The 12,279-nt window shown below is 38.7% G+C and overlaps 1 protein-coding gene across 7 annotated transcripts in view; it reads left to right on the top strand.

Moving 5' to 3' along the window:
- Tlk (Tousled-like kinase) overlaps nt 1–12,279 on the top strand; it is a 56,341-nt gene that overhangs the window by 3,461 nt on the left and 40,601 nt on the right. For 3 of the 7 annotated variants that reach the window (XM_034984700.2, XM_069509618.1, XM_034984706.2), the window contains exon 2: nt 859–915. In XM_034984700.2, the coding sequence (XP_034840591.1) occupies nt 891–915 (25 nt within the window). In that variant the 5' untranslated portion in view covers nt 859–890. Of the gene's footprint in view, nt 1–858; nt 916–9,383; nt 9,876–12,279 lie in introns of those variants that run through there. The other 4 variants (XM_034984702.2, XM_034984699.2, XM_034984701.2 and 1 more) reach the window with 4 other exon arrangements.

Below are 12,279 nucleotides of genomic sequence, written 5' to 3'. Positions count from 1 at the left end.
TAAGATAAAACCTTACAGGATAAAATATGGTAAAAATTGGGTTAAAAGGAATTTAAATACCTACAAATTAAGTAACAACTTCAAGACTTGTATTTCATTTGTATTTGCAGTTTTTTTCCAGTTTCTAGTTTATCGTTAGTTAATCACAAGCTTCCTCTCTGATTATCTCGTGTGTTTTGGCTCTATCAAAATATGAGAGCCTTGCTCCGGATTGGTTGCATATTGCCTTTCTAGAAGAAAGAGGTAGTTACCAACTATCCGTAATTAATAGGGATCTTGGTTCCATTGTCAAATCGGAACTGTTTACGTGCATAACAACTACTTAAACTATAATCACAGACTAGTACATCATGCTAAATACTGAAAAAGATCTTTTATAGACAATGCTAATGCCAATGGCATGTAAAGGACCATTGTTTAGTAGGTAAGTATCTTAGCTGTGCTCGTTTGCTACTCTTTGTGCGCATGCGCGTGATTCGTGCATTTGCAGTTGCAAATGTCACTTGTCAGAGTCTCTGACTCACGAGTTGGGCACACAACTCTTAAGTGTTTTTACTTGATAATATTAATGCATCAATCTTGCATATACTACCAACCAAAGAGTATGTAACCACTACGTTACTTTCATAATCTCAAAATATTATAAAAATATTAATATCTTTTTTTTGGTGGATCCTGAAATGAAAAATCTTGGTGATTATGTTTAAGTAATGGACCCCCTGTGGTATTATCATTTTTACCTACATAGACGCATTCAAGGTAAAATTTTGTTTGAAGCTCGCCTTTGTTCTTTTAATATTATATATTTAATAAAAATGCAGAAAAATAAAATTACAGTACTATCTACTTTGTTTACAGGATTCAATGGATACCGCTTTAGACTCATCGGCATGACAGAGAAGGTGCTATACCCAGGTCAGTAAACAATCAAATTCTATACCTAATTTGAGTAAATAAAATGTGAAATTATGTTTACTGCATCCTGTTCTTTATATATTGTACCTACCCACCAGAGGCAGATTATCCCTAAGGTAAACTAGGCTCGTGACTCGGGGCGCGAGGTTACGAAGGGGCGCGCGCGATCATGTAGAATTCCATTACATGGCCTACCTAATTGTGCCTACTAATATTATCTTAGAGTGACCGAAACTGCCTGTTCTTTAATATACCAAAGTATCATGATGTGATGTTCTTCACTCGTTAACATAATAGTATAATCACCAACTACCAGCTATGCAATAAGACGATTCCTAGTTCTTTCAAAGTTAGTTAGTAAAAAATTTAATATGGCTGTTAGAGGGGTGCCTATGAGGTGCTTGCCTACGGCGCACTCGACATTTAATCCGCCTCTGCTACCCATCTATGCTAAACCAAAAAAGTGCACTGGTCAGTGTATATTTTGAGACATTGAGGTTTTCTGACCTGGCCTTAGCAAAAAGTACGGGTGTTATTATGTAGTTGTAGGTACATTACAGTACGTTTATATTCATAGTTGATAGGTACTCTATCTAGTTATTATGGGTAGGTACATAGATCAAATTGCGAGGGGTAACAATGAGACATTTTGCAAGCATTTACGATGAGGGATTGTGCAGTGGTTGTAGTATAGTACGCGACAGGTCGAGATTGCAATGGGGGAAGGGACGCCCCGCACACACGCACAGCCTCCGGTGCAGGTGACGTGTGGGTGTGCGTGGCGTCCCCACGCCTTACACTCCAATTGCCATCTTAACCTGTCGTGTACTATTCATAGGCAAGGTTATCTAAACAGTGCATGTACCCCCCGTCACCCTTTGCATTAAATTAATACAATACACTTAAATGGATAATAACGCCTCAGATAGATCCCTACGACTCGACATAATGTCACGTGGTTAAAGCGTCACAGATGAGTCGTCGCCAAATCAATAAAAGGTTTCTAGATTGTTCCAACCCATTCATTGATCCATAGTCTCCTTATTACAGAATAACTTTGCGATTTCATGTTGAGTAGCGGCTATAATGGGTACACCTAAATGAAACACAATTAAAACTAATTGTTTATTTAAGACCCACAGATGAGCACTACAATCATTTTATAAATGAAGCTATGGTATAAGTTTTCCGTAATAAATCCTTTTTCGACATAGCTTTCTTTAAAAAACTAAAACATATTATTTATTGATTAGGTACATAAACAAAATAAAATATTTAATACTTAATAATACATTCAGTAAATATAGTTTATGCTTTAATGGAAACAATATTACTTAGTTGTTAATATTTTTTAAACTAGATTATGCTCGTGACTTCGTCCGAAAACCCCTATTATACCTCCTTAGGAGTTGAATTTTTTAAAATCGTTGCTTAGCTGATATCTACGTCATACTATAGCTGCATGCCAAACAGCCCGATCCGTCCAGACTCCAGTAGTTTTGAGCTGTGCTTTTATCGATCAGTCAGTCACCTTTTCATTTTATATATTTTGTTGAAAACTCTAAGGATCTGAAGATACACAGACATTCAGTTTTGATGGTTTTACGTACTATTCTGAGGTTTTAATATTCAGATTTTTCATATAAATTGTTTCTTAACAAAAATCTTCGCTTTAGGTATGACCAATTAATTTAAAGTGTCGAGTTGTGTTTGGTTACGGAAGCGCTTACTGTAGTTAGCTGTTTAATATTCATCCAAATTAGTCTACTTATCAGATTAGGACTGGGCGCAAAAACGAGTCTACATTGACGCTTCCATCTTAGATTGCATCATCACTTACCACTAGGTAAGATTGCAGTCGAGGGCTAACTTGTATCTGAATAATAATAAAAAAATCCCTCTTCGCGGAAGCGGCAATATTAAAGGACTTCGTTTCAAGCTTATTCCCATAATGTTTCCAAAAACATACTACATTAGGCACAAGTATGTCTGTACTCTATAGCGAACATCGATATAATAAATGCCTGTCGGAGCCAAAGGGTGGCACGCGAGAAAGTAGCACATCCAATAATTTATTCACTTGTAATGTCTATAGAAATGCCACGTATAATGAGCCGAGACGATGCGCAGTTCTCAAGTTTTCCGTAATGAAAGGAGGAATAGTTTGACCGCGTATCACGTATCTACACATACGTATTCCACATGTATGGCGAATGAGCGCTCGAGAAGTGTAAGGAATTTGAGCCGTGAAACAACCGCTTATGTACCGGTCTTGTTTATTCTATGTGGTGCATGTGCATTCGTTGTCGCATCGCGGTGGAATCTTTACATAGCGCGCGACTCGCGAGGGCAGACGAAGTATGTAAAACGGTACATAACCCGTGGATCGATGCCGAGGACCGACACCCACAGGCTCTCGTTCCCAATTCTATGCCTTATGATTGCTCTCTAGTCTCATCGTTTTCTTTATAAAAGATAGGTAGGGGTACATCAAACGTTTTTAAACTTATGTGAACTAATCACAGAAATATTTTTTCGTTAATAATTTATGGCCTAAGAGCCAGCGCGTACCAGACATTCCTTATTTTATAAAAGTTGAAAGTTTCTCTGCGTAGTGTCCCCAACACTGTGTAGAACGTTTCTTTGAATCATAGTGACTTTGGGAGATAACAGGTAGTAAAGATGTAAAAATCTTACCTCAAAATATAAAGTCTCTAATTCCATACTAATATTGTAAATGCGAAAGTGTGTCTGTCTGTCTGTCGTTCTGCTAGCTTTTCACGGCCCAACCGTTCAACTGATTTTGATAAAATTTGGTACAGAGTTAGTTTATATCCCGGAGAAAGACATAGGCTACTTTTTATTCCGGAAAATTAAAGAGTTCCCATGGGGTTTTAAAAAACCTAAATCCACGCGGACGAAGTCGCGTGCATCATCTAGTATTTTATATTTTCTTCAGAATTGTATTAGAAATCACGTCATGCATTGCCATGACACTTATTGTGGTGGCAACCCCCTGCCAGATACCTTCAAATTAAAGTTTAATAAATTATTTATTAACATTTAAGGGTGTCTGGTGGGAGTTTCCACGGCACTAAGTCTCTGGCAATGCATGACGTGATTTCTAATACTATTCTGAAGAAAATACAAAATAATTACTTTATGCTTTAACGTAAGATTTTTTACACCTTTATTACCTGTTATCTCCCAAAGCCACCGTGATTCAAACAAACATCCAAACAAACGTCCCTCTCAGTGTTGGGGACAATACGCAGAAAAACTTTCAGTTTTTATAAAATAAGTACGGTCTGGTACGCGCTGGCTCTCTCTTTCTATTAGGTAAGTATTTTAAAATGTTGTGAACAGTATTTACGAGCCGCGATTCACAAAAACACGTGCACATTTAATTTTAAAGGGGGACATAGTACGTACCTACTCTATTCCGTATATTATACCTAACTATGACTCTGTTTTAAACAGTTTAAATATTATCTTGTTCTCTCGAAATCCACCGCCGCAATAATATTGTGCGTATAAGTCATCTGAGTTTTGTATCATCCTTTGACATTATAAGCATGCTCGTAGCTCAGTTGGTAGAGGAATATCATCACTGTTATCCATGGGTTTCGGAATCAACACCCAGTTTCGCAAAACACGGACTAATTCAGTACTAGCATCATCAAAATGTTAGTCTTAGATTAGGATAAGTAGTATTTATTAGCTCAGTTTTGTAATACAACACACCATGAAAAATAAACCCCTTAGATTAAATAGAATTAAAATAAACAGAAGAAATTAAACAAAAAGAATAAACTTCACAATAAAAACCGGGCAAGTGCGAGTCGGACTCGCCCACTGAGGGTTCCGCACAACAATCGTATCTTATCGACATTTTGTACGATAAATCCAAACCTATTATGTATAAAAATAAACAAAAATCTGTTTTAGAATGTACAGGTAAAGCCCTTTCATATGATACCCCACTTGATATAGCAATCTTACTTTGAATGTCGAAAATAGCAATATTTGTTCGAAACACATTTTAATTTTTTTTCTTGTGATGTGACCACTAATTCACGGTTTTCAGATTTTTCCCCTAATTTCTGATATAAGACCTACCTACCTGCCAAATTTCATGATTCTAGGTCAACGGGAAGTAAGTAACCTGTAGGTTTCTTGACAGACAGACAGACAGACAACAAAGTGATCCTATAAGGGTTCCGTTTTTCCTTTTGAGGTACGGAACCCTAAAAATAGACCCCGCCTAAAAAGTTGAATGAATTTTTGATATGAATGCGAATAGATAAGTAATATCAACAGTGTAAAGGTCTAAATATTCTGCAAAAGAAAATCTTTATTCTTTGAAATGAAGTACAGCACATGCGCACCCCTGTGACCTTGATGTTCAATGACAACTTGGGGGAAGAGCTTAGCATTTTATAGTAGTAACAAGCGTTTTCTGGCGGATATGCCCGCGTGGCAAACATTTTCTTATTCCATGGCACTTTTGTGCAACATCTTCTAACCCTTATTTGAAGTTGATTAGTTAATCAATCGGGACTAGAAAATTGATAATGAATTGTAATGGTAAAGCATTTACTTTTAGACCGATATTTTTTTTAAATTGAAGTTTCTACAGGTCATAGATTATATTATCGATTTGGAAAACCAGGCGACCGAAGCGCTGGAACATAGGTACAGGGCGTTTGTCATCTTTGAAAGTAGAGTTCTGAATGGGTACGACACCGTAGGTTGTTTTAACAATGGTTTTTAGGGGATGTTAAAATGCAGGATTTCGAATTTCTATCTTCAATTCAAACAGCATAAACAGAGAAGTTACAATTATAATATTAATCAGTAATTACCTACCGTTTTAATGAGTTTAAGGTTAGTTTCAACCGAGGGATTTGTTAGTAATGTAACATTTGTCACTAGAAAAGCATAATCTTATTTAGAAATAATAGCAGAATAGCACATTTAACTTTAAATAGGGCCACTGAACTGGGTTGGGCGCTCTACAAGCAGGAGTGAAACCCGACTCGTTGGAGGTCATTGAACCACTCATTTTGCTGCATCCGTTGCAAATAGTCTTGTGCGCATCGCTGATACCCGCCACCACAATTCTGCCGACTGTATATATCTGTTTTTCACTGCTTAGCCAAGTGAAAAAGTGGTCGTTGCTAAAAAGAAACAACAAGCGACGTCACTTGCCAATAGAAAGTTGATATCGTGGGTATCTATTCAGTCTTAGTGACAGCTCGTCTGCAGACTATATGGACTGCGAGCTACTCACAACTTCTCTATATTAAAATAGGTATACAACTATTCGGTTTATTAATAGTTTCATCTCGATAGTTACGAGTGTTACTTAAAGCCAGACTCGTTTCTTCATTTACTTCATCAGCTTCATTTACTTTTAATTAAAATGTCATAGTAGCTACAATTTTCCTCAAATAAAGTGTTACCGATTCTCAAATAAACCCAAAATTTACTGTTCCTATTCATTCCTATTCCTATTCACTATTTCATCTTCAGTCTTGCTGCTTAGATTCTTTTCACTGTCAATACCTGTCCTATTTGATTCTTTGACTGGAGCCATCATGCGAAGCTACAGGTAAAGGCTAGATAGTTATTTTAACTTTGTCGCAATTCGCTGCAATGTTTGGACTAGAAAGTAGAGGAAACGAGACGTGGCCATTGTGAGTGTTACGTAGGTACTCGTATCTAGCTGCTCTTTAAATAAATAACATGTTCTCGTTACTAGGTACGATGATTATGTATTCCGTTTAAGAAATGAAACAAAAACCATACAACTGCAACGCAAGAAAAAAACCCCCCTGTTTCTAAACCAAAATAAAACCGAAAAGAGTGAATCGACAATAGAGAACACTAAAATGAAGATGCTGTCTGTGGTCATTATTTCATAAAACTTTGCTTGAACTCGTATAATTATGATCACTGCGCTTTTAGCAACCTCATCAGATCGAGGATCCTGGACCTGATGAGGATTAGAAAACAAAATTAAAGCAACAATTTTTATTTCCTTGAAGCAACAATTTTATTTTGTTTTCAGGATTTAGATTTTGTGTTACTCTCTTCGGGTTTCATGGACTCGGCGCTTATCGACCGTAACCGTCGGTTCTCAATATACCTACCTACCTACAAGTAATCCCTTTGTACCGAGTGGAGGTTTTTCCCACCCTCTCTTCGCTTATTTACGAGCCACACTAATGGCCCGGACAATTTGACTGACCTGCGCCAATTTATTAATTAGATTATTTTATCTCTCAAATCTATTTTTCTAGGAAACGTTAGAAAATTCTAAAATATTAGCCCATTCGAAGGCTTAAGACTTAAGCCAGGCCCAAGTCCTTTCTGGTAAATCAGGTAATTACTTATTAATACCTATCTATCGCTTTCTGCCTTTTGTTTTGTATACTGTGCAGATTTAAGAAAGCTCACTGTCAATTCTTAAGTTGGTTCCTACAAGCGAGCGCGGTGCATCGTCGTCGTTTGCTCCCAGGAACAGGTTTTGCGAATCGCGGTGCAATGCGTTATGATTTCACGAGTTTACAGGCAGTGTTTGGATTTTAAATGAATAGCGTAATTTCTTAAAACATTTGTAATACAAAAAAAAACATATATATTACAGAAAGTAATACCAGATAAGTACCGAAGTGAAAACGGAAAAAAAATCTTTTAGTGACGACTTTGAGGGAGGAGTAGGTAGTAGTGGGTGTTAAGGGGTGCGGTCGGTGGTAGGAGTTGTTATATAGTGACGCGATCACGTGTACATTTTGCAGCCTGTATTGATCCTGTCGTCTTTTTCTTGTTAAATACCGGCAACCCTGCGTAATTTCTAACAATTTTTAACTCTACATTTAAATATTTACCTTCATATGAAATCGTGTAGTTATCGAAGTTTAATGTTTATACTCTACCTACTTGCTACTATCGTGTAATTCTATTTACTCCTATTATACATGACATTATACTATACGTGTGCATCGCTTCATTAATTAGCCACGTAACCGCTGTATCGATTTAATGTATGTATTTGTTGCCGTTTTAAATTGTCTTAATAGTAGTGTAACAAACATTGCTAGTACTTGTGTACCGTCTTCTGGAAGTGCAATATTCAATAGTGTGCCATACCTAATATTTCTCTTTATAAATATAACCGTATTAGCAACATTATCCGCATGGATATTGTGTAATAGCAGGTGTCGCGAACTCTCGAGCCGTGCTGCTGCCGGCTCATCGGCTGTCCCGAGCGGATTGCCGTGTCGACTGTCGAGAGTCGAGACCCGAGGCACTCAGCGCCACTCGACTTGGTTGCCGTTTGGGTGCGTGCCATTATTTCCTCGCTTTATTTTATTTCTGTCAAACAAACCTATATCGGTAATGGGTCGGTCGATATGAATTTTATACAGTCTAGCTTTTGTTGGAAATGAACTTTTGACCTTTTCGTGTGTTACACATTAGGTAGAATGTTTTAACTTCTGCTCGTAACTCGAATGCGTAACATGTAGCTATATGCCTACTAAATCGCCAGACTATTTGGAGATTTTCCGTCAGTGAAAAAGTTAACACGAAACATTTGTGGAGTTGAACTCCGACGCTAGTTTAGTTCGCGCGGTCGGCAAAAGTTAGACAAGAGACTGAAAGAGGCGTGAGAGTTAAGTGAAGTAGAACGAGATGCGAGATTTGTATGCGTGCGCTCTATTTTGGTCGCGGTGGCACACTCGACGGCTAATCGGCGCGTCACGTGGCTAGCGCCGGAAGGATGGGGGGTGAGGCCTCGCGGGACGAGGCTGGGGCGTCGGAATGCAGTCACCACCGCTCGATGCACGGCTCGACGATTGATCGTTCAACTGCTTACCACTGAGCCATTTACCCGCACAGCCCACCTAACCATCGCTATTCCAATTTCCAACAGATCAACAGAATGACTCAAACTTCAGCAGTGACATAATCGTTGTAAAATTTGATGGGGGAGCCGTATATTGTGTTTCTGATTATACCTACTACATCGATGGATTAGTACTATTACGGTGATTGGTTCGATAATATTTGCACTTTTGAAAGCAATGATTCCAGCCTTTCTAGTTACTGTAGCATCATAGGTTGAAAGGGAGTCTGTATTACATTTTCTAAGAATTACCTATTCAGAAAACTGACCTATGTATACTCCTCAACTGTTTTGTTCTACCCTGTCGTTAGAGTTAGTAAGTCTAGTAGAATTTGCAAAGTTGCTTCTAGTGGTATAGGAATGAAAAAGCATTCCGTTGCTTAAGAGTGCAGGCTTTCCAAGGGTTATTTGTTTATTTGTACGAGTCCATGTTAGGATAAAATTGTGGAGTACAAGCAAGTAATTGCAGCGCGCGGATTGCAGGCAATCGCCCCCGCGCCGCGCTCGGCGCCCCGCTCTCGAACACCGTAAGTAAACAGTCTGGTGTTTATCCGCGTCTCGCTCGCACCGATCGCGTTGGTTGTGCCTCTAGCTGAGGTGCACTCGCTGTTCCTATTATTTTCGTGACGGGTATTGCGCCGAAGCCGATTCCCGCATCCTCGCCCCGAGACGCGAGGTCCGGTCTCGCGGTGGAGGCGACGACGGCGGCCGTTCGCATCACGCGCCAGTCCTCGCCCGAGGCCGACTGTCGCACGGTTTGCGCCTGACGAAACATTCGCGTACGGTTCGCTCTAATCTCTATTGTCGCGGTCGGTCGGTGTCAAACCGGTGTCGTCGAAAGCGCGTAGCGCTCGTTTCGGTCAACTAGGTACGTCAACAGAACTGAAACGGTGGATCGGTGTCAGTGTTTGGATTGTGTCCTGGTGCGCTGATGGTACACGTGAATGTGAAGGGGTGTCGGAGAGGAGTCGGAAGATGCATTTCAAGGAGTCGTTTGTGATGAGCGATCGTCCGAACGAGCGCGGCCGGCGCAACTCCCGCTGCAAGGGTGGGTGTTCACTGTTAATGTCCGCTGCGTGCGGCGGCCGCGGCTGTTATGCGTTCAGCGCTGTCGGCACTCGGCATGGTTGCCCTCGCAACTCGACAACATTGTCATAATAAACAGCTGCTCAGCTGTCCTCCATATTATCGCTTCGTGCGACGCTGTTTACTTGGTTGTTATGGTCTAAAGTGATAATTAATAAAATGCTGACTTTTAAACATAATGGTGCCAACCTACCTATAGGTGCTATAGGTTGACTAACGTAATTATAATATGTAATATAGGATTCTATTCATTCATTTGTTAATGACTAATATAAAGGGGAAACGATATTTTTAAAATTATAGTCATTAACTTCCTCTGCTCGGTCTACTAATTAGATACATACCTACTAATAACTTGTTACATGACTAGGTAGGTAGGAAGGACTATTTGCTGACACTGGCTGACACTCTTTTGCTCAGAGCTTTCGTTATTGGCTTAAATGCACAGGTGCAGCATGAATACCTACCATATATTCAACCAATCAAAACAATTTCGATTTAGTATTATTGTAGTAACATGATAATCATAATTACTATGTAATTTAAAATGAATAGAATTGCACAGGCAAGTGGCAAGGTTTTAAACTACATAGGTAGTAGGAAGTAATCTCCGTGATCACTATTCGAGAAGCTATTCCTTCTTGATACCATACATATATTATGCTCTTTTTAAAAGTTTGGTAGGTACTAATTGGTTCTATAAAAATATTTGGTATTTATAGGGAAACGCAGAAGGCCCACTAGGTAGGTATCTGCTTTTGCTCGGGATTGGCAGCTGTGCAGGGTTCTTGCATACCCTGTATCTCGTTGTAAGCCGACCACGTTACAAACTGCCAAGCCCTTCTTGGAAATTTCGCTACAGCAATGCTACATACATACATCCTATCGGATCAGGCCTCTCGATAAGATTATAACATATTTATTGAAATACCTACCTACTTGTTTTTTTATAAGATAAATACATATGATATAATTATGCTAGTATCTGCGCATAAAATCTGTTCGTGTCAGTTGATATCACAATTAGAAAACCGTACATTTAGCGAGCGAGTCGATGTCATTGTACCTACCTACCTACCTACGGACTTTAGTGCGGGCTACACTTAAAAATCTTTTATTATGTGTTCTCTTATTTATAGAAGAAGAGCTCACATGAGTGTTGCTATTAGATTTGTTAGACAAAAGAGTTGTTTTACATGTTCTTGCAATCATATCTAATCAGGGTTGGCATTGTATTAAAAAAATTCCTAAAACAAGTGTTTTAAACAAAATGTTTTATTTAAAAAAAACCGGCCAAGTGCGAGTCAGGCTCGCGCAATGAGGGTTCCGTACTATAGTCTTATTTTTTCGACATTTTGCACGATAATTCAAAAACTATGATGCATAAAAATAAATAAAAATCTGTTTTAGAATGTACAGGTGAAACACTTTTATATGATACCCCACTTGATATAGTCACTCACTTCGAAAGTTGAAAATACTAATTATTAGTTCATGACCACAATTTTTTGTGTGATCTAACCCTAAATTCACGGTTTTCAGATTTTTCCCCAAATGTCAGCTATAAGATCTACCTACCTGCCAAATTTCATGATTCTAGGTCAACGGGAAGTACCCTGTAGGTTTCTTGACGGACAGACAGACAGACAGACAGACAGACAACAAAGTAATCCTATAAGGGTTCCGTTTTTCCTTTTGAGGTACGGAACCCTAAAAACCGGCCAATTGCGAGTCAGGCTCTCGCAATGAGGGTTCCGTAATACAGTCGTATTTTTCGACATTTTGCACGATAATTCAAAAACTATGCTCCATAAAATAAATAAAAAATCTGTTTTAGAATGTGCAGGTGAAGACCTTTCATATGATACCCCACTTGATATAGTCACTCACTTCAAAAGTTGAAAAAACTAATTATTAGTTCATGACCACAATTTAATTTTTTTTGTGTGATCTAACCCTAAATTCACGGTTTTCAGATTTTTCCCCAAATGTCAGCTATAAGATCTACCTACCTGCCAAATTTCATGATTCTAGGTCAACGGGAAGTACCCTGTAAGTTTTTTAACAGACTGACAGACAGACAGACAGACAACAAAGTGATCCTTTAAAGGTTCCGTTTTTCCTTTTAAGGTGCGGAACCCCAAAACAAGTGTTTTAAACAAAACGTTTTATTTTTAAAAAAAGTTTTGTTCTTACCCTGTCTCTGATTATGCAATTGAAAGTTGCAAACAAGAATATTATAAATTAGCTTATCCCTGCGACTTCGTCCGCGTGGACTACACAAACCCCTATTTTTCCTTCAAAGGGCGTTTGTGCACTCATCCGTGATTTTAAGGATCCGTAAAAATTTTACGTATTTGTATGAC

The sequence above is a fragment of the Maniola hyperantus genome, chromosome 3 (genome assembly GCF_902806685.2).
Source record: "Maniola hyperantus chromosome 3, iAphHyp1.2, whole genome shotgun sequence".
In the NCBI taxonomy this organism is placed as follows: domain Eukaryota; kingdom Metazoa; phylum Arthropoda; class Insecta; order Lepidoptera; family Nymphalidae; genus Maniola; species Maniola hyperantus.
This window is presented reverse-complemented; position numbering and strand designations above follow the sequence as displayed.